The 23,235-nt window shown below is 36.0% G+C and overlaps 1 protein-coding gene and 1 long non-coding RNA gene across 2 annotated transcripts in view; one reads left to right on the top strand and one right to left on the bottom strand.

Moving 5' to 3' along the window:
• The window catches only part of LOC146544474 (uncharacterized), a 32,429-nt gene extending 18,779 nt beyond the window's left edge, over positions 1-13,650 (bottom strand). Inside the window, exons 1-2 of the long non-coding RNA XR_014883050.1 lie at positions 11,028-13,650; positions 7,416-7,631 (exon numbers count right to left, since the gene is read on the bottom strand). This is a non-coding gene — a long non-coding RNA (uncharacterized LOC146544474). The remainder of the gene's footprint in view (positions 1-7,415; positions 7,632-11,027) is intronic.
• ANK2 (ankyrin 2) overlaps positions 1-23,235 on the top strand; it is a 230,440-nt gene that overhangs the window by 193,664 nt on the left and 13,541 nt on the right. Inside the window, exons 32-40 of the mRNA XM_085222883.1 lie at positions 2,451-2,679; positions 5,041-5,166; positions 7,135-7,257; positions 8,726-8,758; positions 11,202-11,223; positions 13,646-19,405; positions 20,744-20,818; positions 22,113-22,244; positions 22,737-22,883. Coding sequence (XP_085079009.1) covers positions 2,451-2,679; positions 5,041-5,166; positions 7,135-7,257; positions 8,726-8,758; positions 11,202-11,223; positions 13,646-19,405; positions 20,744-20,818; positions 22,113-22,244; positions 22,737-22,883 — 6,647 coding nt within the window. The remainder of the gene's footprint in view (positions 1-2,450; positions 2,680-5,040; positions 5,167-7,134; positions 7,258-8,725; positions 8,759-11,201; positions 11,224-13,645; positions 19,406-20,743; positions 20,819-22,112; positions 22,245-22,736; positions 22,884-23,235) is intronic.

The following is a 23,235-nucleotide window of genomic DNA, read 5'->3' as shown; positions in this document are numbered from 1 at the left end:
AAAACTGTGAAGTCCCCAGCAGATTGCACATGAAATACAGCCAGAATGAGAGTGACAATTTATAGAGCTAGAGCTCGTTAGAGACCCTCGTAGTGGGTGTTTCCTAATCTCACTGATGGCATTACAATTGATTACTACTGTAGTTTTAGGTACCCAGAGTCTAATTTAGAAATTTCAATGAGTTTCACATCTACTTTGTTATCTAGATGCACGTTCAATAGTATTTAACCCAAGTGTGATTCTAAATGATAAAAGAAAGATAGAGATGAAACTAGATTTTTCATGTATTTACAGAGAATTACCCTCTTTTCTGAAAGACAAGCAAACTTGAATTTCTTGACTTATGCCCTCGTCTGAAAGTGCATCTACCCATTTTTTCTTAATTTATTTATTTTTTTAGCTTTGTGCCCTGCTAGTACCCAACTGTTTGCTAGTTACGATACTGTGTCTTATGTCTAATTAAATCAGTAATACTGCAGATTTTTTTCCCTGTTTGTAAGACAAATTTTTTCTAAAGTGAGTTTGACAAACAGATACTTTTGTCTAAAATAGATGTGAATTAAAATGCAGACTCTGAGGCATAGATGTTTTCCATTACCTGAACTGCAAGGTTTTTAGTGTGGTGGTGGTTGTTGTTGTTTTAATTTAGTGTCTGCTTTGGCTTCCTAGCCACTGGTGTACAGGAGAAAATGATTTAAGCATGTGTGATTTCTCAGAGGATGTAGTCCCTTCAGTTTGAGTCCAGCAGAGCATAGTTCTCCTGCATGCTAAAAAAATAAACTATCAGTGTGCACAGCCTTCATGTACCAAACATGCTTTCTCTCTTCAAACACTGTCAGGCTGTGTTTTTTAACCAGTGTGTTTGTTAAAAGTTCTAAGGATAAGCACAGCACGATATTTACTATTATTCAACTGCAGATGAGTAAGACCAGAGAAATCAGACTTGAAAGGTTTGTATTGTATGTTATAACGTCAGTAATCTACAGTAAGTGATAAGCTCCCTGTAGATTATATCAGCTTCTGAGGTGGCTTTGACCTCTCATGACTTCCTTCTCCATCCTGCAGGTGTCAAACACAATCATACTTTCCACCCACAAAGAATTTTATTTAAAAGAAATGTCATCAGCTGCAGAGAAAAACTAAATCATGTGGTATCAGAGAAAGACAGCGATACATGCTACTTATTGTGAATTGAGTGGTGCATTTCTGCTTCTGTGTTCGGGATTAGAAAATAAAATTATTAAAATTATAGATCATTAAAAATTATTTTAAGTGAAAGTGAGTTGTTATCTTTACAAAAGAATACTTCAGTTGTCTTCAGAAAGGTATAAAGAAATTCTACCCTTTTTTTGTTGCTGGACAATGTTTTTCTGGGCTGAATTGCCCAAAGAAAAGCTAAAGCTCCTGTAGCTTTCAGTGAAGAATTGGATCATTTTTGACACAAGGAAACCTGTACTGGAAGCTGAAGTTTCAGACATGAATTTCAGCATCCACATCTTCAGTAATGTTCTGCATTCAATATATATCTATTATTTGAGGTTTGTAGTAATTTACGTGCCCTAGTGGTAGGCAGTTCTCACACAGAGACAGTCATTTATTCTCATTCTATTTTTCTGTTGCTTTGAATATTGTTATGTATGACTTGTGGTGCATATGTTATAGAAGATTGCATATACACTGGAAAGAAATATGTCATCAGTGAAATGGAAATATAAAGTGAGTCAGTGGTGGTGGTTACAGCCTCTAGGAACCAAGGGTAGTAGGAATCAAGTTTGGATGCACCTCCTTTGAGGACCTTCAAAATGTAATATCACTCAAGCACAGAAATATGTGTCCTTCAATATCCATAAAAACAGCACAATATCGAAGTTAGATGTCTCCAAATTCACCTAAGTCATTTGTGACTTTGAATGCAGTGGGACATAATGAACAAAATCAATTAATTATATTCATCTAGAAGACAGCTTTTGATGTTGTTTGTAAGAAATATACTGCTAACCTCTAAGCTAGATGGTAGAAAAAAAGTATATGTTTTAGGCAAAATTTCTTAATATTTCAGCCATAAAAGATGGAAGTTCTACAAGTAGAACAGACTGAAGCATTAGCAACACATACTAAAAACTTCTCCTCATTAAAAATCAGGAATGTATTTGGAAAATAACAATGGCCTGGAATTTGTGCAAGAGATCCTGTGGAGGGTTTTACGTCTGGTTTTTGGAACGTAAGTTCTGGCAGAAATGCTTTTGTAGTACATTTTGCTTCAGGGTCCTAACGCAGAGGAGGTTACCATCTTAAGCTATTCATCCCCAGTGATAACTACTTCTCTTTTATTCTGACCTACGTGAACAACTGGCTGAGTTACCAGCTAATGCTGCCACAATGGAAAAATTATAACTTTGTTGTTTAAATCTTTCTGTGTTGATTACTCAGCTCTTCATTTTATTTTACAGATTTTGGTTAATTGACTGCCGACAGACACAAGAGTCTGTTACTTTTGCTTCTCAAGTGTATAGAGAGATTATTTGCGTCCCCTACATGGCCAAGTTTGTGGTGTTTGCCAAATCACATGATCCCATTGAAGCACGGTTACGATGTTTTTGCATGACAGACGACAAGGTGGATAAAACTCTAGAACAACAAGAAAATTTTGCTGAAGTTGCCAGAAGCAGGGATGTCGAGGTACTGTACATGAATCTTAAACAGTTTTCTGCATTTGCTAATGCTAATTTTAAGCTAATATTTTCTGCCTGCTGGTTGGAACAAGGACTGAAAAATACAAGTGCTAACAAATACTCTTATGATGCAGTGTCATCTATCATGGTAAAATGCAAGGGAGCACAAAGGTGCCAGACGTGATTGATCAAATGAATGGGCCATTACCAACTTGCTAGACCAGAGGGCTAGCTGAAATCTCTAGTCTATATTTGGGTATTTGCATCTTCCTGGATCAGCCTAGATTGTTTTTCACTCATAAAGAAATCCAGTCATCTGGTTTTGCGCTATTAGTAAGGAATTATATTTGGCAAAACTGCTTTTTTTGCTTTCTCTGTAGCATCACTGACATTTTAAGGAGACATGTAGTGTGTCCTCAGAAAATTTATATAATTTAAATTTAAATATTAATCTATTAATATTTAATATTGAAATATTTAATATTTAAATGGAATAGTAAGCTAGATTCAAGGAGAGAGGAAGTAGGTTGGTTGAATCTGAGCTCTCTGTTAAAGGCCTAAGACTTAAAAAATGTATATGACAAAACTGCATTAAAAGAATTCTGTTCCCTAAGTTGCCTTTTTATGGTGGACTTGTTAAACAGCTACGCTTAGAAACTAGGCTCACGTATACTAGGAAATAATGTAATAAAATAAAGGGTATACTGTTTAGATGAGCAGTTAAAAATTCTTTCTCCTTTCTTCTAGTGTCAGGGTCAGCATTTCTTTAAGTCAAAGATTCAGAGTTAGAGCAGCATCTTCCAACTGCCTACTATAGAATCTACTTTTATGTGGGGAAACAACACTGACCTTGGAGATGGCTAGTTGTACAAGCAGGAGGAGGCATTTTGTATGACTTTTATTTAAAAAAAAGTAGTCTGTACCAATTTTGCATAGGTTAAGGTTTATGAAAAACATAAGACTTAGAAAAATCACTTAAAAATGAGGTGACAGATGTGAATTGACTTTTTGCCTCAGGTAGCTCACTAGCCCTAAGTACATAGTGGTCATTCTGTGATGATCCACATTGACTGTGTAAGTTTTAATTAGTTCTGTAACAAATTGCCAGAAGACAACTCAGATTTCTCAGTAATTATCATAGGGTTTTTTTTAGAGCCAATATCTAAGTAAAGGTGAGATTTGGAGTGGTGTTCTTTGTTGAACGATTACCTTTCCTGAAGCTGATACTAACAGGGTGTTGTGAAAAGGGTAGACAGCAAAAAGGATAGGTAAAAACCAGCTGCCAGTAACTCCATAAATACATATTAATAACTGAAAAAGCAGTCAACAGCATATTTGTTACCAAATATTAGAAGATTCATATATGTTCCTGAAAAGCGAAGGTTTTTCTAATGTGGAATCCACTCCCTGTTAAAATGTTGGTTTGGTCTTATTTTCCTGACTCTTTCAGCTTACTTAGAAGAAATGAGAAATTGAAAACACATTTACTGCATTCATGGCATATTTTTCTACTTAATATGATCTCTTTTTTTCATGGTTGAACTCCACCTTTAAAAAAATTTGTTCTACTATTCCTGAAGCTCTGATAAGCATTTGTTGTGCAGAGCAGCTAGATAAAATATAAGCTCATAAAACTGAATAAGAAGGCTGAATTTCTGGAAAATAATGTTGAGGTATTAATGTACTGGCTGTTTGAAGGAAATGGCTCCAAAACTGTTAAGATGAGCTTTAAACATGTGGAAGGGACACACAAACAACAATCCAAAGACGTATACACAGCATCATTACACAGGCATTTTGGAGAAGTATTTGCTAGAGGCCTGATTTTCAAAAGCTCTCGACCTTCACAAATTCAGTCAAAATGTATATAATCTATTAGTACATAGTGACTTTGCCTACTGCAACAGATTTGCTAATAGATTAAACTTATAGGTAATCTAGTTTAGAAAGTTTTTGCATTGTTTAGGAGCAGTCAGAAAATTCATGATATTCAGACAGGCTTATCTTACCATTCACGTCTGGTTTGAATGCTGAAGGAAATGTTTCTTTATTGTTGCAAGCTCATATTAGCAAAGTATGCTAAAATAAGATCCAATTAAAAAATACTAATAAAGAAGAAATTGAGAATTTGCACAGATTCATGACACTGAATGCATATCTGGTCATATATAGTGTTACACAAGTATTACTGAATTGATGAAATATTCCAGTTAGAATTTAATAATCTGAAATGTGGTGACTACATAACAAATCTTGCAAAGGTCAAGAAATTTAAGAATTTAATCCAAACAGATACTATAGAATTAGGCTGAAGAGTCCTAACCTCATGACTGTGATTGTTACCTTGTTTCTTATTCATTTCCAATAGGTATTAGAAGGAAAACCCATCTACGTTGACTGTTTCGGCAATTTGGTGCCACTAACTAAGAGTGGACAACATCATATATTCAGTTTTTTTGCCTTCAAAGAAAACAGACTTCCTCTATTTGTTAAGGTAATGTTGTAATGTATAATGAGCTATTGATAATATTTTTATTTTTGCCTAATTGGGAATTTGTGATTAATTTAGTAGATTTGAACGGTCTAGATTTCTCATAGTGGATTAAACATTGATTTGAGTAGACAGAGCCTACCAGATGCGTGGAAATGGGAACTTGAAATTTCAGAAACGTTGGCTTTACAGACAGAATTGTCTGTGTCTCAGTTTTTGTGTCCCATAGTATTCTTTCAGACACCAAAATGGTAGCTAAGTGATTCTTGCTCTCTACCTACAGTCTGAAAGCTTTGACTGAGTTAGTCATGTTTGATTTTCTGTATTAGGGTTCAGTACATTGCAGGGGGGGGGAAAAAAAAAAAAAAAGATGTAAGAATTGACAAAAATCTTCCCACTATGACTGTCACACCAGGTGTATGGCTGTAAAGAGAGATGCAGTTGTTTTTCAGCTATGATACTCCCTTCAGCAGCAATGCAAAGCTTGTTTGGAAGTTCTGTAAGAAAAGTATGGGTCTTTTTTAGATACTTTAAGTTATGGTTTTACTGTGTTTTTGAGAACAAAGGAAAAATGAAGTACTTTTGAATCATCATTTAATTGTGTTCTTGTAGCATATATTATGCTACTATACTATTGTAAAATCTTTGAGTAGAAGTCTACAAAACAAAAGCTAAAACAAACAAAAAGTAAAAACCAAATGAACTAATATTTTAGCCCCAGATTCTAGTGCCAGCGATGCAAAAACCATGGGCCACAGAGCTCCATTGCTTTCATGAGATCTGCAGGGAGCAGATATGAAGCAGTGCTTTTGCCACCTCTTTTGGACAGAGATTCACGTGCCTTTTCTAGCAAGCTGTGTTTTTCTTCTGCTGGCTCAGTCTGGCTCAGACAACAGAGTCATTAAGGAAAACAGTTTTAGAGAGATACATTAGAAATGGAAACTTCAAAAAAATTGGAGAAAGTCAACCCACTCCCTCATTAATTAAATTCACTCTGCTGCTAGACAACTTTTAAACTCCCTCCTTCTCAGTGGTATTTTAAAACTTGTCATAGTTTACTACTCTATGCCAGCACATGTGGCTTTGCATCTAGTTCTTTCAGTCTGATAAAATTAATGCACGCTTATCTAATTGTATCATTTTTGTCAGTTCACAAAACTGTGTATGAGGTAATGCTTTCTGTTTTTTCTCTTGTGATTTTGTGTCCTTTTTATACAAAAGCTAAAAGTACACTACTATTCTCCTAAGTGCCAAGGTTGTTTCTGCTAACAGCTGCGAAACATATTTCTGATTCACTGCAAAATTGAAAATATGACATGCTGTATTATCAGTTGCAGATTGTAATGATCACACCTATGAGTATATTCCAGCAAACTTCTTTGTTTAAGAATAAAGTTCACTAGTGTATTTGAGAAAACATTTTGCAGAATATGTTGTTTAAGTATAATCTTTCACTACCGTACAGCCCCTCAGCCAAAGAGTAGGCAAATGAACAAGCACAATATGTAATACCAGAATTTTGAGACTTACTGCTGATATTGGCACAAACATGAGGAAAATTGACTTGGTTTATTTAATATCTTAATAGAAAATAAGTCTGTCTACCACTCAGTCTGCAGAGTATTTCAGTGAACAGCAGGTATTGTAAGTTATTATGGAAGCCGAACCACTCCAGAATATCTTTGTTCTTTTAAGACAATGATAGACAGCATTATCACTGCCTCTATAAGTAAGTTTCTACTGTCTAAGCATGCATGTGGTTGTGTTTTCTCTTACTCTGATGCAAATACTTTTACATGTACGTTTACAAATAAGTAGGAGAAAAAACTCAGAGAATATATTATTTTTGCATGCATGAACTTCTTCTATCCTCTTTCTGCTGAATAATTTGAAGGGTTGTATGCAGTTCAAACCAGAAATTAATTCAAGTCAAACCAGAACAATTAATTAATTTTCTGTATGTTCCACCAGGTGCGAGATACCACTCAAGAACCCTGCGGACGATTATCATTCATGAAGGAGCCAAAATCAACAAGAGGTCTTGTTCATCAAGCCATATGTAATTTAAACATCACGTTACCTGTTTACACAAAGGTACTGTGAAATCATATTGGTATAAAGTAATCAGCATTGTAATGTGACTGAGGAAGAAGTAAGAGGGCAAAATATTGTTAAAGCTTTGTAATCGTGTATTTTGTAGAAGAATAAATACACAGTACAAGGGCTGTCAATTTCTTGGTTTTAGTACTCACACATTTAGCTCTCATTTTTTGAGGGCTCAGAAGAGAGGACAGTAGAAGATGATTTTGTACTGCATGGCTCCCATGGTTGGCGTTGCACAAGACATATGCTGATTTTACTTTGTGCAGTAATTTCACCTACATCTGGAACTCAGAGAGTATTTCTGAGTCTCTTTCTTCGTGTTGCTGAAGACATCCCAATGTCTAACCCTGTCCTGTGACACCTGTCTGGACAGGAAGTTAACTTTTAGACATATAAGTGTAAGGATACAAGCCTATAGATCTTATCCTGTTTTTAAGATATGAAGCATAGAAGGACTGAAAATTAAATCATTTGCCAGTGTGAAAGTTAACAGACTCTGCTATAACACTTCTTGGTGACTGCATTTATGTATCCGTGGTGCTAGTGTTGAAAACATAGCATTCTCAAGCTCTAGAATTTCAAATGTTATAGCAGTGCCAAAAATAATTTCTTATATATATTTTAACGTCACGCTGATTTTGACGCTAAATTTCCTTTTTACATCTGATCTGATCTAAGCTGTCAGGAATCTGCAAATAGCTCAGAGTATTGTTCAGAGTATTGCATTCTTCTGAGTATTGTTATAACAGTTAGGAGATGAAAAGTCCATCATGAGTTACTATTTATAAATAACAGGCTCAGGACCATATGAAACCCTCATTGGAGTGGTTTCCGTTTGGGAGAGAACAGATCCTAAAAAACATTTGTTTCTTTCAAAAAATGTTAGTTTATTGCCATGATGTGATAAGTAGGGTACTTCTTACCATTCTTTGTCAGCTTAGGACCAGCATGCTTTTTAGAAACATCTTAGGCTGTTTGACCAAAATGTTGTTGGTGTTTTTTATTGTTTTTTTTTTTTTCCTTTGTATTTTTACCATGTAATATAATTGTATTATAGCTTTTTTGTATGATTTAAAAATAATGTGTCTCAAGCTACTTTCAATTTAAATGAGTAACCTCTTAAATACTTGAAATATTTACTCACTTCAATTTATACGTGTGAAAGCATGCATAAATGTCAAATTTCAGGACAAATAAGCATCGTTAAGCAAAACACCTAAAAGCAACTTTTTTGCAATTTGCTGGATTCTGTTGCATTTTGTTTTACACTGCCACTTTTTACACAAGAAATTGCATAAACTTCTTTGTATAGACTTCTTCTTTGTATAGACTTCTTTTAAATGCTAAGTGTTATCAGAAATGTTGTTAGAAATAACTTTTTCTTGCTCTTCTAACAATTCTACATTTTGCCTGCTCTGTTTTCTCCTCCTGTTTTTGCATGGCATTTTGGAACTGAAAGGAATCAGAATCAGACCAAGAACAAGAAGAAGAGGTAATGTTGCTATACCGGCACGTCGTTGCTTACGTATACTATTAAAATACAATTAATAGATACACCTTGGAAGATTAAATCTGTGTGGACCTTAAAAGGGTCTTTCACAGTCATACTTTGGAATTTACCAAGTCTCACTTTCCGCAAATTAAAATGAAAGTTTTACACTTATTTCACAGATGCTTAATAGTATATATTCCTTCCAAAGAAGTTTCTTAGCTAAAGTATTTAAAAATTATCCTTCTGAAGAGCATCATATAGGTGGGTTTATTTAGTGAATATTCTCCTCACCAAAAAAAAGAAAAAAGAAAAAAGAAAAAAAGAGAGGGAAAAAAAAAAGTAGGGTTAATTTTCTGATTCTAAAAATAACACAGAGTTGCTACCAGACCTCTGCTACCAGAGGCAGAGAAGGGAGGCAGAGAGACAGACCTAAACACAAATATCTCCATCAGTCAGTTCTCTGTTGTGAGGAATCTGCAACTACGTTGCAGTTATGCACTGGATGTATAATTGAAAGGGATGTAACTCAAGAGTCTTGTCCATTTATAACATCTGGCAGACTGGATCTTAGAAATATATGAACTGGATAATGAGGTCTAGCATAGATTCAGTGTTAACCAGGAAGTTATAAGGAAATTTACCCAAAGTAAAATACACAGAGTTTTCTTTTTTAAGATAAACTGAATTGCATCTTAATGGAGAAATATGAGCAGCTCCCAGCTTTGCCAGCTCTGTTCTGGCAGTTACAAATGTTTCTTAAGGTCTCACCCCTTCATGAATAACATAAGGAAAAGCATCCTCACATTTTTAAGGATGCAAACAAGAAGTGCCAGCTCTGTGAGACTAGCCCACTCCTCAAAGAGTATAATGTCTTTGCAATTTACTGCAGAACAGAGTTCAAAAGTTTTGTTGTGTGGACTGTAGTTTTTTATTATCATTACAAAAAGTAAATATCAGTACTATTCTAGTGCTGAAATATAGGCACTGTCAAATGGAAATGTAGTCAAGTTTTTAATAAATACATTCAAGCAGGAGCTGAGTATTTTTTGGAAAATATTACTAGCTGTAGATCTGTAAATTCCTTGTTTAACCTGATACCTGTCTTCTATAAGAAGCTAATTGCCACTATATATATATTAGGAATGAAACATTTATTATCAGATGATCATTGTTTCATTCTGAAAGAATGAAAACAATTCTTTTAGCCTCCATAATGCTGTTTATGCATTTCCAGTGAAGTCCCCAAATGTTGTGAGAAAAATCCATAAAAAACATGTAAACAATATTAGAATTTTTTTTTCTGATCTTTTGATTTATTGCATTTTTATTTAAGAAACTAAAACACAAAAAAACAACTGACTGCTGGTGGAGATATCTTGCTTTTTAAAAGATTTTTAGTTTGTTTTATTCATTCTTATTTTAGTAATATTATTTCATATGCTGACATAATTCCAGATTAATTACGATGGACTTAAAGTAAGGAAAATTAAACTATCCTAAATGTGAAGTTAGCCTAAGTGATTACAAGACATGTATGACCACATAGGTCATGCCAGTGATTTACCTACATTCGTTTTCCATTTCTGGAAAAACAAGAATTAGTAACATCTAACTTGAGAAAATATATTGCATTTACTTTTATAAAGAATGGTTTTAAATGAAAGTGGGCATTTCTAGCACTCACTAAATAGTATCTTGGAGGCTTTAGCCCCAGCTGTATCAGCACTACTGCAAAACTAATTTTTCAGTCATATTACCAGCACAAATTTGGTAGAGGAAAAATTAAGTTCTTAGTGCTCCTTCTAAACTTGATTTTTCTGTCTGAAATTTATTTATTTATTTATTTATATTAATTACAGCCCTTAAATCTATGCACTCTGGAAGAAAAAAAAAAAAGTAAAAAAGGTGGGTTATGAAGGCCATCACTGCTTCCATTTAGAGATATCAATAGTATCAAATCCTAGGTGGTAGCAAATCTACAGTTATTTCTACACTTGCATTTCTTCATCAGAATGAATATATGCAAAGAAACTGGGCCTAAGGCATAGTAGATGCCTTTCAGATGATCTTAATGGACTTTTTGCTTTAGATGAGGAGAAGTGAGTCAAGAACAATGTTGAATATACCTAGTGATACAGAAGTCTGGGTTCTCTCTGCTGCCAGTCCCATTGAAAGAAAATATTGAAAGATTTTGCATCTACTAGATTATAACAAGAGCAAAGCAACCACTTTTCTGTTACTAGAAACACTGAAATAAAACCATGCTTACCTTTAGCTTGAAGGCATTCTTGGTTCCATTCATTACATCTGTGTCTCTTGAGGTATGTAGTGGTCTTGACTCAACCAGTATTACTTCACTGGTGACTTTGTATACATTTACTATATTGCAACTTTTTCATCTTCCTTTTTTTTTTTTCTTTTTTTTTTTCTTCTTCTTTTCCAGGTTGATATGACTTCAGAAAAAAGTAAGATTTTCTTTTTACTTTTAAAAATACTATAATGTAGTTTGTACGAAAGATGGTAAAGAATACAATTAAGCATGAAAGTGAATTAAACTTTAACAACTATTGCTAATAGCATTGATACATTTAAAACGTAACAGAAAGCAATGTAATATCAAAGCAATTACCCAATTAAATACATTTTAACGTGTAAATTAACAAGTAAGCTTAAAAGAGTTCATCTAAGAACTTACTTTCCTTTGACATCCCTAGTGATCCTGCTATTGCTATTTTGCTTGTATGAATGCTCATCCTTCCATTCTCTTGTCCACTTGTTGATACACACTGTTACCATTTGAGATAAATGACAGTATCATTTTTAATGAAAACACGATTAGTATACTAATATATTTCATTAAACTGTGAAATATAAGCATGCAAAAAAAGTGATACTGCCAAAAGTAATCAGGCTGTTTAACCCTCCCTTCCCGCCCTTTACTGTGGTGAAATATGACTGAAAGCTAAGCTTGGTACAACATATAAGCCCTTTGTATATACAGAATTAGGCTATTATTATTAGAAATACTGTCAAAGATCTCTTTTAATGAAGACATAATTAAACAAATATATAGTCAAATTGAAGAGTGTGCCTAATATTTTTCAAATGACTCTGGAAAACAGTGACTGTCTTGTTTGTAGTTTAAAGTGCAATTTCTTGCCTTTATTCTACTTTGCATTTTGCTGTTTGTTTATTCCTAGCATAGTAGGTGCATGTTCTAATTAGAAAGACAACGGCACCGAAGTCACAGATATCAAATGGATAACTATTCTACTTTGATCTCCTTTTTTCTAAAACTGAAATTCTTCAGCTAGAAAACAAAAGACATCAGGCTGACAAAAACAGCTAATAACCTGGTGGGAAGTAGCATACATAATGATTTAAAACATTAGCAATATCTGATTTCTGTTCTATACACAAGGAGAACCAGTTTTCTCAAAGTGGAAAGCAGACACCATGGTACAGCTAGCAGAATGGAATTTCAGTTACCCTAGGGTTAATTTTCAAAGAAATGCAGATAATTAGGCATTGCCTACCTTCTTATTTGCATTACTACTTTGATTTTTAGGCTGGAGCGCAGAAATGTGATATATTACCCTTTTAAAAACGAAATGTACGATTCCCTACAATTTCTAAGCATTGTTTACTGCTCATAAATTGCTTCATTGCTCTACTGTTTCATTCTGCTCTGTGTACATTTTCTAGTATTCCCTCCTGAAACTAAACATTCTCAGTAGTTAGCAATGGCATACCAGGACCTACCTGCATTCAATTTACTATATTGGTTGTACAGATTATATAAATATTTCACCACAGTATATTTAATAATACTTTCATATATCTTTATTTTATGAGATTAATTTTAAAGCTATTGTTTGTTTGTTTGTTTTTTTTTTAACTGAAACTACATACACAGAAGCATTTGCAACACCTTTGCTTTGCATGGAAATAACTTGCCTTACATAAACTGTATGTATGTGTCTAGCGTGACTGTCTGATTTTTGGTTGCCATACATTACATTTTTTAAAAAACTCTGAAATCACTTCTAAGTTGATTCACAGTTTTTTTCCTCTCCTTTTCTTCTCTCTTCTCCTTCCTCAGTCAATTCATTAGTTGTTCATGAGGATGTTCCAAGGAAAGGACCATGCCTCTTAAAACCAAATGATGTTTGTTTCATTGTTTAGGTGTGAAATCCCCTTTGATGAAATGCCGGTTTGCAGCTGATTCAGATATCTACATATTTGATCATATTTTAGATTATTGCAGAATTATTTATAACTCTTATTTTGATTATTAATTAAAAAAAATAAATAAAACATGTTAACTGAATGTTATTCTGACAGTTTGCTAATACTGGCTTTCTCTTAGAGGAAATCGACTTTCAATCAGTTCTAATACTTTCCCCTTCTTTTCTTGTTTTTTTTTATTTGAGCATTGATTTGTAACATCTGAACAATCTTGAGATGCCTATCTTTGTGTAACTTCACTGTGTTTCTTCTGCTTTTAATTTTAAATTTTGTTGTTAGTGGGTTGTTTTTTTGTTGTTGTTGTTTTTTATTATTATTTTCTTTAATGGTGTCCTGATTTTGTTTGTTACAGCTTTGGTAATGTATGTGTGGCTGTGCTATATTGGTAAAGTTAAGCAAGTTATTTCCTGCCATTTTCCTTTCCTTTTTTTTTTTTTTTTTTTTTTTTTTTTTCCTGCCCTCCTGTTAGCTTTGCTTTGCTCTTGTACCCTCAAATCTTGTGGATCCACCATTCCTGGCCCATTTTGTAGATCTTCCTACCACTGCAACCAAAGACTGTCATTTTTAGTCCTGATTACGTTTTCCAATCTCTATTTTTGATTTCCATTTTACTTTCAATGTTTTTCATTCGCATCAAAGATGATGAAACAGAATCTACAGAAACATCTATCCTGAAAAGCCATCTGGTTAATGAAGTCCCTGTACTAGCCAGTCCAGACTTACTGTCTGAAGTTTCTGAGATGAAACAAGATTTGATCAAAATGACTGCCATCTTGACAACTGACCCTTCTGATAAGTCAGGCTCTATTAAAGTGAAAGATCTTGGAAAAGCCACTGAAGAGGAGCCAGGAGAGCCATTTGAAATAGTTGAAAGAGTGAAAGAAGACTTAGAAAAAGTGAATGAAATTCTTAGAGGTGGATCATATACTAGAGAAGAACATGCTTTGCAGAAGTCTCTTTCCAGACAAGAATTTGTAGAAGAAGAATGGGTCATTGTCAGTGATGAAGAAATTGAAGAGGCCAGAAGAAATGCTCCTGTAGAAGTCACTGAACCTATCTGTGTAGAAGTTAGAATAGACAAAGAGACAACAGAGATGGAAAAGAAAGATATGACAGGAATGGTAGATTACCTTACTGAGGATTTAAACAAATACGTTTCTCTTCATGAGGTACAGCCACAAGCTTTACAAGAAGACATGGTAGAAGAGAGATTTGAAGCAGTAGTAATAAGCAGGGATTCTGAAAAAGAAGGACAAGAGTCTCCAACAACAGAAACACTAAGTCCACAAGAACAACATAAGCCAGCCTTAGAAATTAAAAAGCCAGTTAGAACAAAGTTAAGAGACAAGCACAAACAAAAAGAAGGCAAGATGCACAGTAGTGAGCAACAACCAGGACTAATGAAGATCAGTTCAGATGAGTCTGCAAAGGAGGAACATGGCTTAACACCAGCAGCTGCTCCTGAGGCTAAAGCTGTATCCCCTGTCATAGAGGAAACTCCTATTGGCTCAATAAAAGATAAGGTTAAAGCTCTTCAGAAACGAGTGGAAGATGAACAAAAAATACGCTCTAAACTACCTGTCAGAATTCAAACAAGAGAAGGCACTGCTGAAAAGGCTTCTAAAAAACCAGTACCGGTCAAAAAAACAGTTGCACACAAAGCACAGCCTCCTGTTTCACCTTCTTCTAAGACAGAAAGACTTGAAGAGACCATGTCAGTTCGTGAGCTGATGAAAGCCTTCCAGTCAGGTCAAGACCCATCCAAGAATGTGTCTGGACTGTTTGAGCACAAGTCTGTCAAACAAAAGCAACAACTCCCTGAGAAGGAAACAACACGGAGAAAAACAATTTCTTCACAAAGTGAAACAAAGCGAGTATCAAGCCACAAGACAGACAAACAGAAGGACAAGCAAAGCACAGTCTTAAAATCAGAGAAAGAGCCACAGCCAAAGAAAGGAAGAATGCAAGTATCCACTGTTGATACTATCAAGAAAACTGTAAGCAAAGACCAAGTAAAACAGCAGAGCAGCAAAAAAACAACAGCAGAACCTCCCCCTCCAGTATTTGCTGATGAAAATACCAAAGATTCAGCAGTTATAAAGGGCAAGACTTCTGATGACCAAGGCGATACAGACTTTCAGATCAGCCCTGACAGGAAAACCTCAACAGATTTTTCCGATGTCATTAAAGAAGAACTTGAGGATAATGACAAATACCAACAATTCCGACATCTTTCAGTGACAGAGGAAGGCGAGCTTAACTTGGAGCAAGTACTGACCAGTCCCTTCAATGTTGCTTTCCCTGCTGAGTATGTAAAAGATGGATTCCTTCCTGCTCTTTCTCTGCAAAGTGCTGCTTTTGATGGGAGCTCAGAGAGCCTTAAGCACGAAGGTGTGGCTGATTCTCCAGGTAGCCTGCTTGATGGAACTCCTCAGATCAGTTCTGAGGAAAGTTATAAACATGAGGGTCTGGCAGAAACTCCAGAAACAAGCCCTGAAAGCCTTTCTTTCTCACCAAAGAAAACTGATGGGCAAATTGAAGAAGCTAAAGGAACAGCTAGAGTACACACAACAGCAGAAACATGTTCTCCGAAGGAACTCTCACCAAAGGGAAATGAAAAAGGTATTACTGAAAAACAGCTAGATGCTGTTGCTGAGACTAGTAAGTCTCATTCTGACCATGTATCAGAAGAGCTTGTACCTACAGCCTCTGAAGAAGAGGCTGATAAACTTAAAGAAAGTAGCTCAGCTTCCATTATGAAAGATATTATCAGGGATAAAGAATCCAGAACCACTCCACATTTAACTAATTCTTCTGAAACACATGACACTGCTTTAGAGAAAGAGAAAGATATAACCTGTGAACACCGTGTTGTGGTTAGAAGCCCCCAGAAATTGGAACTTTCACTTGCTAGCCATGATAGTGAATGCTTTAGCCCAGTTGCAGATGACTCTTTGGCTGTAAGTCATAAAGACTCACTGGAAGCAAGCCCCGTGCTAGAAGATAACTCATCACATAAAACGCCTGATTCTTTGGAGCCCAGTCCTATGAAAGAATCTCCTTGCCGTGATTCCCTTGAAAGTAGTCCTGTAGAACAAAAAGTGAAAGCTGGTATTTTGGGGCAGGGTCCTCTTCAGTCTATTCTTGGCAAAGGAGAAACTTGCCCAGAGCTGGCAACAGTACGTTCCAGGATTCTCCGTGACCCTGAGGGAAGTGCTGACGATGACAGTCTAGAACAAACATCTCTCATGGAGAGTTCAGGGAAAAGTCCTCTTTCACCTGAAACTCCCAGTTCTGAAGAAATTAGCTATGAAATCACACCTAAAACAGCAGACTCACAGGCACTGTCAAATATATCAAAGTCAGCCGTGATCCCTGAAGTCAGTGAAGAACCAGAGGATGAATCAGAAAGTGAACCAAAGAAGAGATTTACCCCTGAAGAGGAGATGTTTAAAATGGTGACAAAAATCAAAACATTTGATGAATTAGAGCAAGAAGCAAAGCAGAAGCGAGATTACAAAAGGGATTGTAAGCGAGATGAATATTCTCTAATTGCTCACTCAGAAGTTGCATGTGAAACTGAAGAATCAAAGTCAAAAACCGTAGAAGAAAAAGATATACCCACAGTGGTGATGTCTTCAGCTGAATCTAGAAAAAGTTCTTCCTCTTCAGAAAGTGAGCCAGAATTGACCCAGCTTAAAAAAGAAGCTGATTCAGGTCTCTTAATGGAACCTGTAATCCGAGTGCAACCACCTTCACCATTACCATCTAGTATAGACTCCAGTTCTAGCCCTGAAGAAGCAGGTTTTCAACCCATTAATTCAAAACAGTGTTCTTCCAGGATAGATGCAGAACAGGACAAACCAACAGAAGACGACAAAAACGAACCATATATCCTTGGAGGCAGCTGTAAGGCTTCCACGAGAAAATCGGGCATTTGTCATTCAGACGGTTGTGTATCAGCAGAAACTGATGAATCAAAATGTGATAGTACAGATGACAGTGAGATGGTTAGTCCTAGTGCCCCAGTGACAAAATGTGAGGGTACTCTGTGTCATTCCGTTGGTGACTGTTCTCAGAAAGAAGTTCACATCGAGTCTTTGATGCTACATCAAGATGATACCAATGAAAATGGTATCAAAAGCACTGTTCTTTTAACACACACAACTCTCACTACTAAAGGAGCGGTGACTGAGAAAGTAGATGATGGTTCTTGTGGACACAGTACCACTGAATTCTCTGTACCACAAGACGCCAAACTGACTGAAGATGATCTCATTGAACATTCTGATTTTGCAAAAGTAGATGCAGATTTTGAAACACCTCAGAGAGATATTTGTGCTGAGGAACCCTTGTCAGGGTATTCATCCCTTACCACTGAAACAGTGGAACTTGAAGGTTGTGTAGTGGATGCTGCTGAAAGTAGAGCTCCTCATATAGTAAGCCCTTATGAAAATGTGTCTTCTGAACATTTTTTTACTGATGGTGGTGAAAGTAAGGTAGGAACTGGTCAAAGCCTGCTATCTAGCGAAGACTATTCTGTTGAAGAAACAAAAGATAAGACTGGTGAAGCTTTGCTTAGCAGAGTCACAGATAGTGAGTATCAATGTTCAGAGGAAGTGCATCTGGAAACAGAACTTAAAACAGAGGACATATTTCAGAAAATCTCACCAGGGTCTTCAGCATCAGATTCCACAAAGTTAGCCGAATCTGCTCTTACGGAGATAAGAGATGAAACAGAGAAATTGATCAGTCAAGTTGTTATTACCAAGACTGATGTAGATTCTGACACATGGAGTGACATACGTGAAGATGATGAAGCTTTTGAAGCTCGGGTAAAAGAAGAGGAACAAAAGATATTTGGGTTGATGGTAGACAGGCGATCACAAGGCACAACACCTGATACAACACCAGCCAGAACACCCACTGAAGAAGGGACACCACTTAGTGAACAAAATCCTTTCCTTTTTCAGGAAGGAAAGTTGTTCGAAATGACTAGAAGTGGAGCTATTGACATGACCAAAAGAAACTATCCAGATGAAAGTTTTCATTTCTTCCAAATGGGGCAGCAGCCTCAGGAAGAAGTTTCTTTATGTGAGGAAATTAAAGAAGCAGCAGAGGCAGAATCTTCTAAGCCGGAGAGCCCACCAGATCCATTTTCACTTTCAGAATCAGAGGACCTGGATATACAAGGAAAAGATACACTGAATCGTTCACCCTCACCATCTGAGCCTTGTGATAAATCAGAAGAAATGACTGGTGAAGGCGTCAGCGTAGGCACTGCAAAAGCAGAGCTTAAATCCAGAATACCAATTAAAATGGGTATTTCAGCTTCTTCAAAATCACCAAAGAAAGAAACTGCTGCCTCTGAAGCTGAATCCCTCTTCATAGTGGAGACTGACATAGTTGATAGCAGTCAGGTGCCTTTCCCCATCTCTCCTGAGCAGTCTGTGGGAGAAGATGAGTTAGAATTTTCCAAAGTCACTAGATTTGTTTGTTCTGAAAAGAATGATGAGTCCCCAGACTCTTCACCAGAGGAACAGAGATCTGTGATAGAAATCCCTACTGCTTTAATGGAGAGAGTGCCTTCTTGTGAAAGCAAATCCAAAATCCCTGTAAGAACAGCTGCTGCTGCATCACAATCATTGCAACAATCAGAAAATGAGAACCTTCCCTCTGATGGCTTCCTAGATAGTCTGCAGTGTGAAGGAAAAGATGACCAAGCAAAACCAAAGTCTAAAATTCCTGTCAAATCAGCTTTCCAAAGAGCTGAACAACAATACACATCCGCAGACACATCTGTCCACAAGCTAGAGTCATCCAAAGCTCTCAACATGACAAGCAAACTACCTACAAAACAAGATAGCCGAAGTAAATCTGAATCTGATGCAAGTATTCCCATGGACCCAAAGACCAAACGTTCAATAAAAGCTAGGAGTTATGCAGAGGCAGAAGCAGAGACCTGGGAGAGGGAGAGAGAGTTAAAGGTTGAGCTAGACTCAGATGAGGCAACAACAGCAAGACCCAAGGTATTTTCATCACGAGTGCCAGTTAAAAGCAGGAGCACTACAGCCTCCCACAGTGCTTTTAGTCCTACAAAAGAAAGTAAGGAACATTTTTTTGACCTGTATAAAAACTCCATAGAATTCTTTGAAGAAATTAGTGATGAAGCTTCTAAGTTAGTGGAAAGACTTACACAATCAGAAAGAGAACAAGAATTAGTTTCAGATGATGAAAGCAGTAGTGCCCTAGAAGTTTCAGTTATTGAAAACGTGCCATCCATTGAGACTCAGCAGTCAGTTCCTGAAGACATCTTTGACACCAGACCTATTTGGGATGAGTCTGTAGAGACTCAGATTGAACGTATACCTGATGACAATATCCATGACCATGCTGAAGGTATTTGCCAACGACTGGGATTCCCTGTGCGACGCATGTCATAAATTAAAACCTTTTGTTTTTTTTTTGTTTTCTTTGGTGTGTGTGTATCTGTAAGTTTGTATAAATGTGTGTAAAGTATGCGGCATTTTCTTTTAAGCTTTTGATGATTAGTTGTGTTTGTGGTTTTGTTTGTTTGTTTGTTTTTAGCCCTATAAGCTGTGTTTGTTATTTTGTGTTGTCTGTATTCTCTTATTTGTGAAATAATCTCAAGATTGCAAGTCATGAATGCTTACGGGAAGTGTTATTTTAATAAATAAAAACACTTCAAAAGACACATATTTTCCATTAAACCAGTCCTTCAGGTCACGTACACTTTGACTTTTGGCTTTCCCTGGCCCTATTCTAACCAATTGTTATTAATAATGAAAAGGAGGGCATTGATTGAAACCAGGATGGCAAATCCATTTTCTTTTGAATTTTTACTCAAACAAACCTAGGGAAAGTTAGAATAATCAAGATTTTCTTGTTCTATTTTTGATCCTGTGAAATTCTGTGTGTCATTAATAATTTTAGTACAAGTTGTAAGGTATTTCGTTTTTACTTGTACTGCCGTTGGGTAGCTGTGATAGGAATCCAGTAGCTAAAATGAAAAAATGGATTTTTCATTAACTTTAAGTCCTTTTCTGAATGCAGTATTTTGAAATCCATGTGTGTGTTCAGGGAAAATCAAAACTCAAATTCTGGCATCCTCAAATTAGCTTTGAGGATGGGAGAAACAGTCAAGTGTCACTGTTACTGGTGAATAAGTATCTGATTTTTCCTTGCCTTCATTTTAAGTATTTGTATCACTCTCTACTTGAAAGAGTCAAAGACATTTAAGTAAGTAAGTAATTTACAAACACAAACCTAGTATGAAATGTCAAATGGACGCTTCGAACAGATTTTTCCCTACCACAGAAAGAAGCACAATTAGAAGCACCAGTCCAGATGAATTTTTCAGCCTTGGCATTTACTAAGGAGGTGTGGAATATTATGGCTCTTGACTTAGTTAAAGTCTTAAGTCTTAGAATAAAATGCTTGGATAAGAGTAGGAACAGTAGGTATTTCAATCCTAATTTTTTACATGAAAGTCTGATTTTTAAATAAAAAATTTCTAGATAGTTCTATACTTTTGGAAAAGTCATGCAAGAAGGCTGGAGATTTATAGACCTTACTTTAACTACTAAATTGTAGCAGCCCATTCACATTTAGATTAGACCAGTCAGAAAAAAAGTTTCCCTCCTTGGGCTTATCACCTATAAGAAATGCTTTTTAATTTGTAAAAGACAACTTGTGGCTATTCTCTTTGAACTTTAGATCAACAGGATGATCGTGAACGGACTGAGGAAAGACTGGCTCACATTGCTGATCACCTTGGATTCAGTTGGACAGGTAAAATACATGATCTATTCTAGAGAGAAACAAGGCAAGCATTCTTCAGTATTTTCATTTTTCTTTCAGATGATTATCTAAAGCCATTCCATAGAAATATTTCAGTAACTTATAGGAACTAGACGGTCTGTCTAGTGGTTACCAAAATTCCTCCAGCTTATTAAGTAAGATGTTGTAAGATGCAGAGCTAAGGACTCTGCTTGTTGTGGCATCTCCAGAGGAAAAACTGTTAGGATGAGAAAAGTGACAAAGAATTGTCAGATGTTACTCTTCACTTTCTTGCAAAGTGTAATGGCTCTAAAGGATAAAGCGGCTGAAAGATAAATGAATAGACATCAGCTGCGTTCTGGAAATCATGAGGCAGAAGGCCAGTACAGGGAAAAGTTACGTTAACTTATTTTCTGTGGAAATATGCTGAGGGAAAAGGGATGTGTTTGTAAGTCACTTTAAGATAGTGTATTAATACCACTGGAGAAAAGTGAGATAACAGAGGATGAACTGTAGCTCTCTATCACTGAAAATTGGTCCAGAATGTTCACAAAGAAAGACTTGTCTAGAAATCTCCATGCTGTGTTAAACTGTGCAATCTTACAAAATACTTTTAAAGACTACACAGTTCTGAAAACAAAACTAGGAAAAAAGGTATGTTCATCAAAATAGATGTTAGTGATTCATAGGATTTTTGAAGGGACAGAGTAATATACCTGCATAAATATTCCTGTTTTTGAGATATGATGAAGATTGATTATGGTAAAATTGACTGTGTCAAATGTTCCTTTGGGGCTACAAGAGGGGTGACGAGACTGGGCTGCTGTCTGAGCCTGTGCTTAGTCAGAAGGATACTATTTTATTTTTCCTCTGATGAAATAAGTCCAAGGGAGGAGCATGATCATGTCTTAATCTAGCCCTAAAAAATGCCACTACTTAAAATGAATTATTTCACTAGATTTTGGTAAAAATTTCCAAAACATTAAACGTTTCAGGGGACATGAAACTGGTAAGCATAGTGCTGTGTTATGGTTTGGCCTGTAGTGTTGTGAGAACTCTGAGAACTCAGAATGGTACACACAAAAAAGAAAAACTCCCACAGACCCATAACTTCTAAGCATAATACATTATCTTTGTCTTGAACATCTTGTTTAACATTCTCTCTAAACTTAACGCAAAGTACGTAGAAGTAAAGAGAAATTAGTTTCAGAAAAGTTTGTAATCAACTTTGTTGCTGACAACTGTAAAATAGATGTAAAGTGGGAAAAATAAAATACATCTTCACAGAAAAGGATTTCTTTTTCAGAGTTAGCAAGAGAACTGGATTTCACAGAAGAGCAAATTCACCAAATCAGGATTGAAAATCCTAATTCGCTTCAAGACCAGAGCCATGCACTCCTCAAATATTGGCTTGAAAGGGATGGGAAACACGCAACAGGTTCATTATCAGTTATTGTACATATCTACTGTCTCTGCTGTGCAAGGTGACCTATGTGTGCTGTGAATCAGAAAGGGAAAATATGGGTAAAATTTAGGCACAGAAAGAAGGGCTGCAGATTAGGCTTTTTTCTTTTTTATAAAGTTTATCTGTTTAACATGGTGTGTCATAAGATTCTCAGTTAGAAAAAATGGTTTAATTCTGTTTATTTGGAAAACAAGATAGAACCTCTTCCAGCAAAGTAAGAGTAGAAAAACACTGAGTCTTCTTTTTCCCTAAACAGAAAAAAATATTTAGGGGAACTAAACTACTTTGAAAGAAGAAACAAGATTACTGGTAATGTTTGTATGCAGCTTGTCAGTAAAACTTAGATTTTTACATAAAAATTTTTCTAAGTTGGTACCCTACATACATACTTCAAATGGAAAATAGAAGGGAGAGAGCCCTGTGAGATTCTTAACTCAGCTATATGATGTCATTCTAATCCCACAGATACAAGTCTTACTCAGTGTCTTACAAAAATCAACCGAATGGATATTGTTCACCTAATGGAGACCAGTGGCATTGACTCTATGCAGGTCCACGGCACTCGCACATATGCAGAAATTGAACAAACAATAGGATTGGACCATAGTGAAGGTAAACATATCCTGATACAGTCACAGGCTGCCCAGGTTATGATCCTGTTCTGAGATGTCAGACTAGAATAATCTGTTAACTGCTGTGACTGAGCACTAGAATCTAATTTTGAAATCACAGTGCATGTGAATGGAAGCATGACATCACACAGGTCACTATTTCACTAGGTATAAAATCTCTGCATCAGCTGATTCTTATAAGGAAAATAAGAGAATATCGTCAGAAAGTACTGCAAATACTTGGGTCCAGTTTATATTTTTGTTTATACAATTGCTCTCTTAGAAGTTAAGAAGGTTGCATTAATCTTGGTGAAATCTTTGTAATAAGGAGATATCCAGGATATTGTTTGTAA

This window comes from Meleagris gallopavo, chromosome 4 (genome assembly GCF_905368555.1).
Source record: "Meleagris gallopavo chromosome 4, MGAL_WU_HG_1.1, whole genome shotgun sequence".
In the NCBI taxonomy this organism is placed as follows: domain Eukaryota; kingdom Metazoa; phylum Chordata; class Aves; order Galliformes; family Phasianidae; genus Meleagris; species Meleagris gallopavo.
The sequence above is the reverse complement of the archived record's forward strand: the minus strand, read 5'-3'. Positions and strand labels throughout refer to the sequence as shown.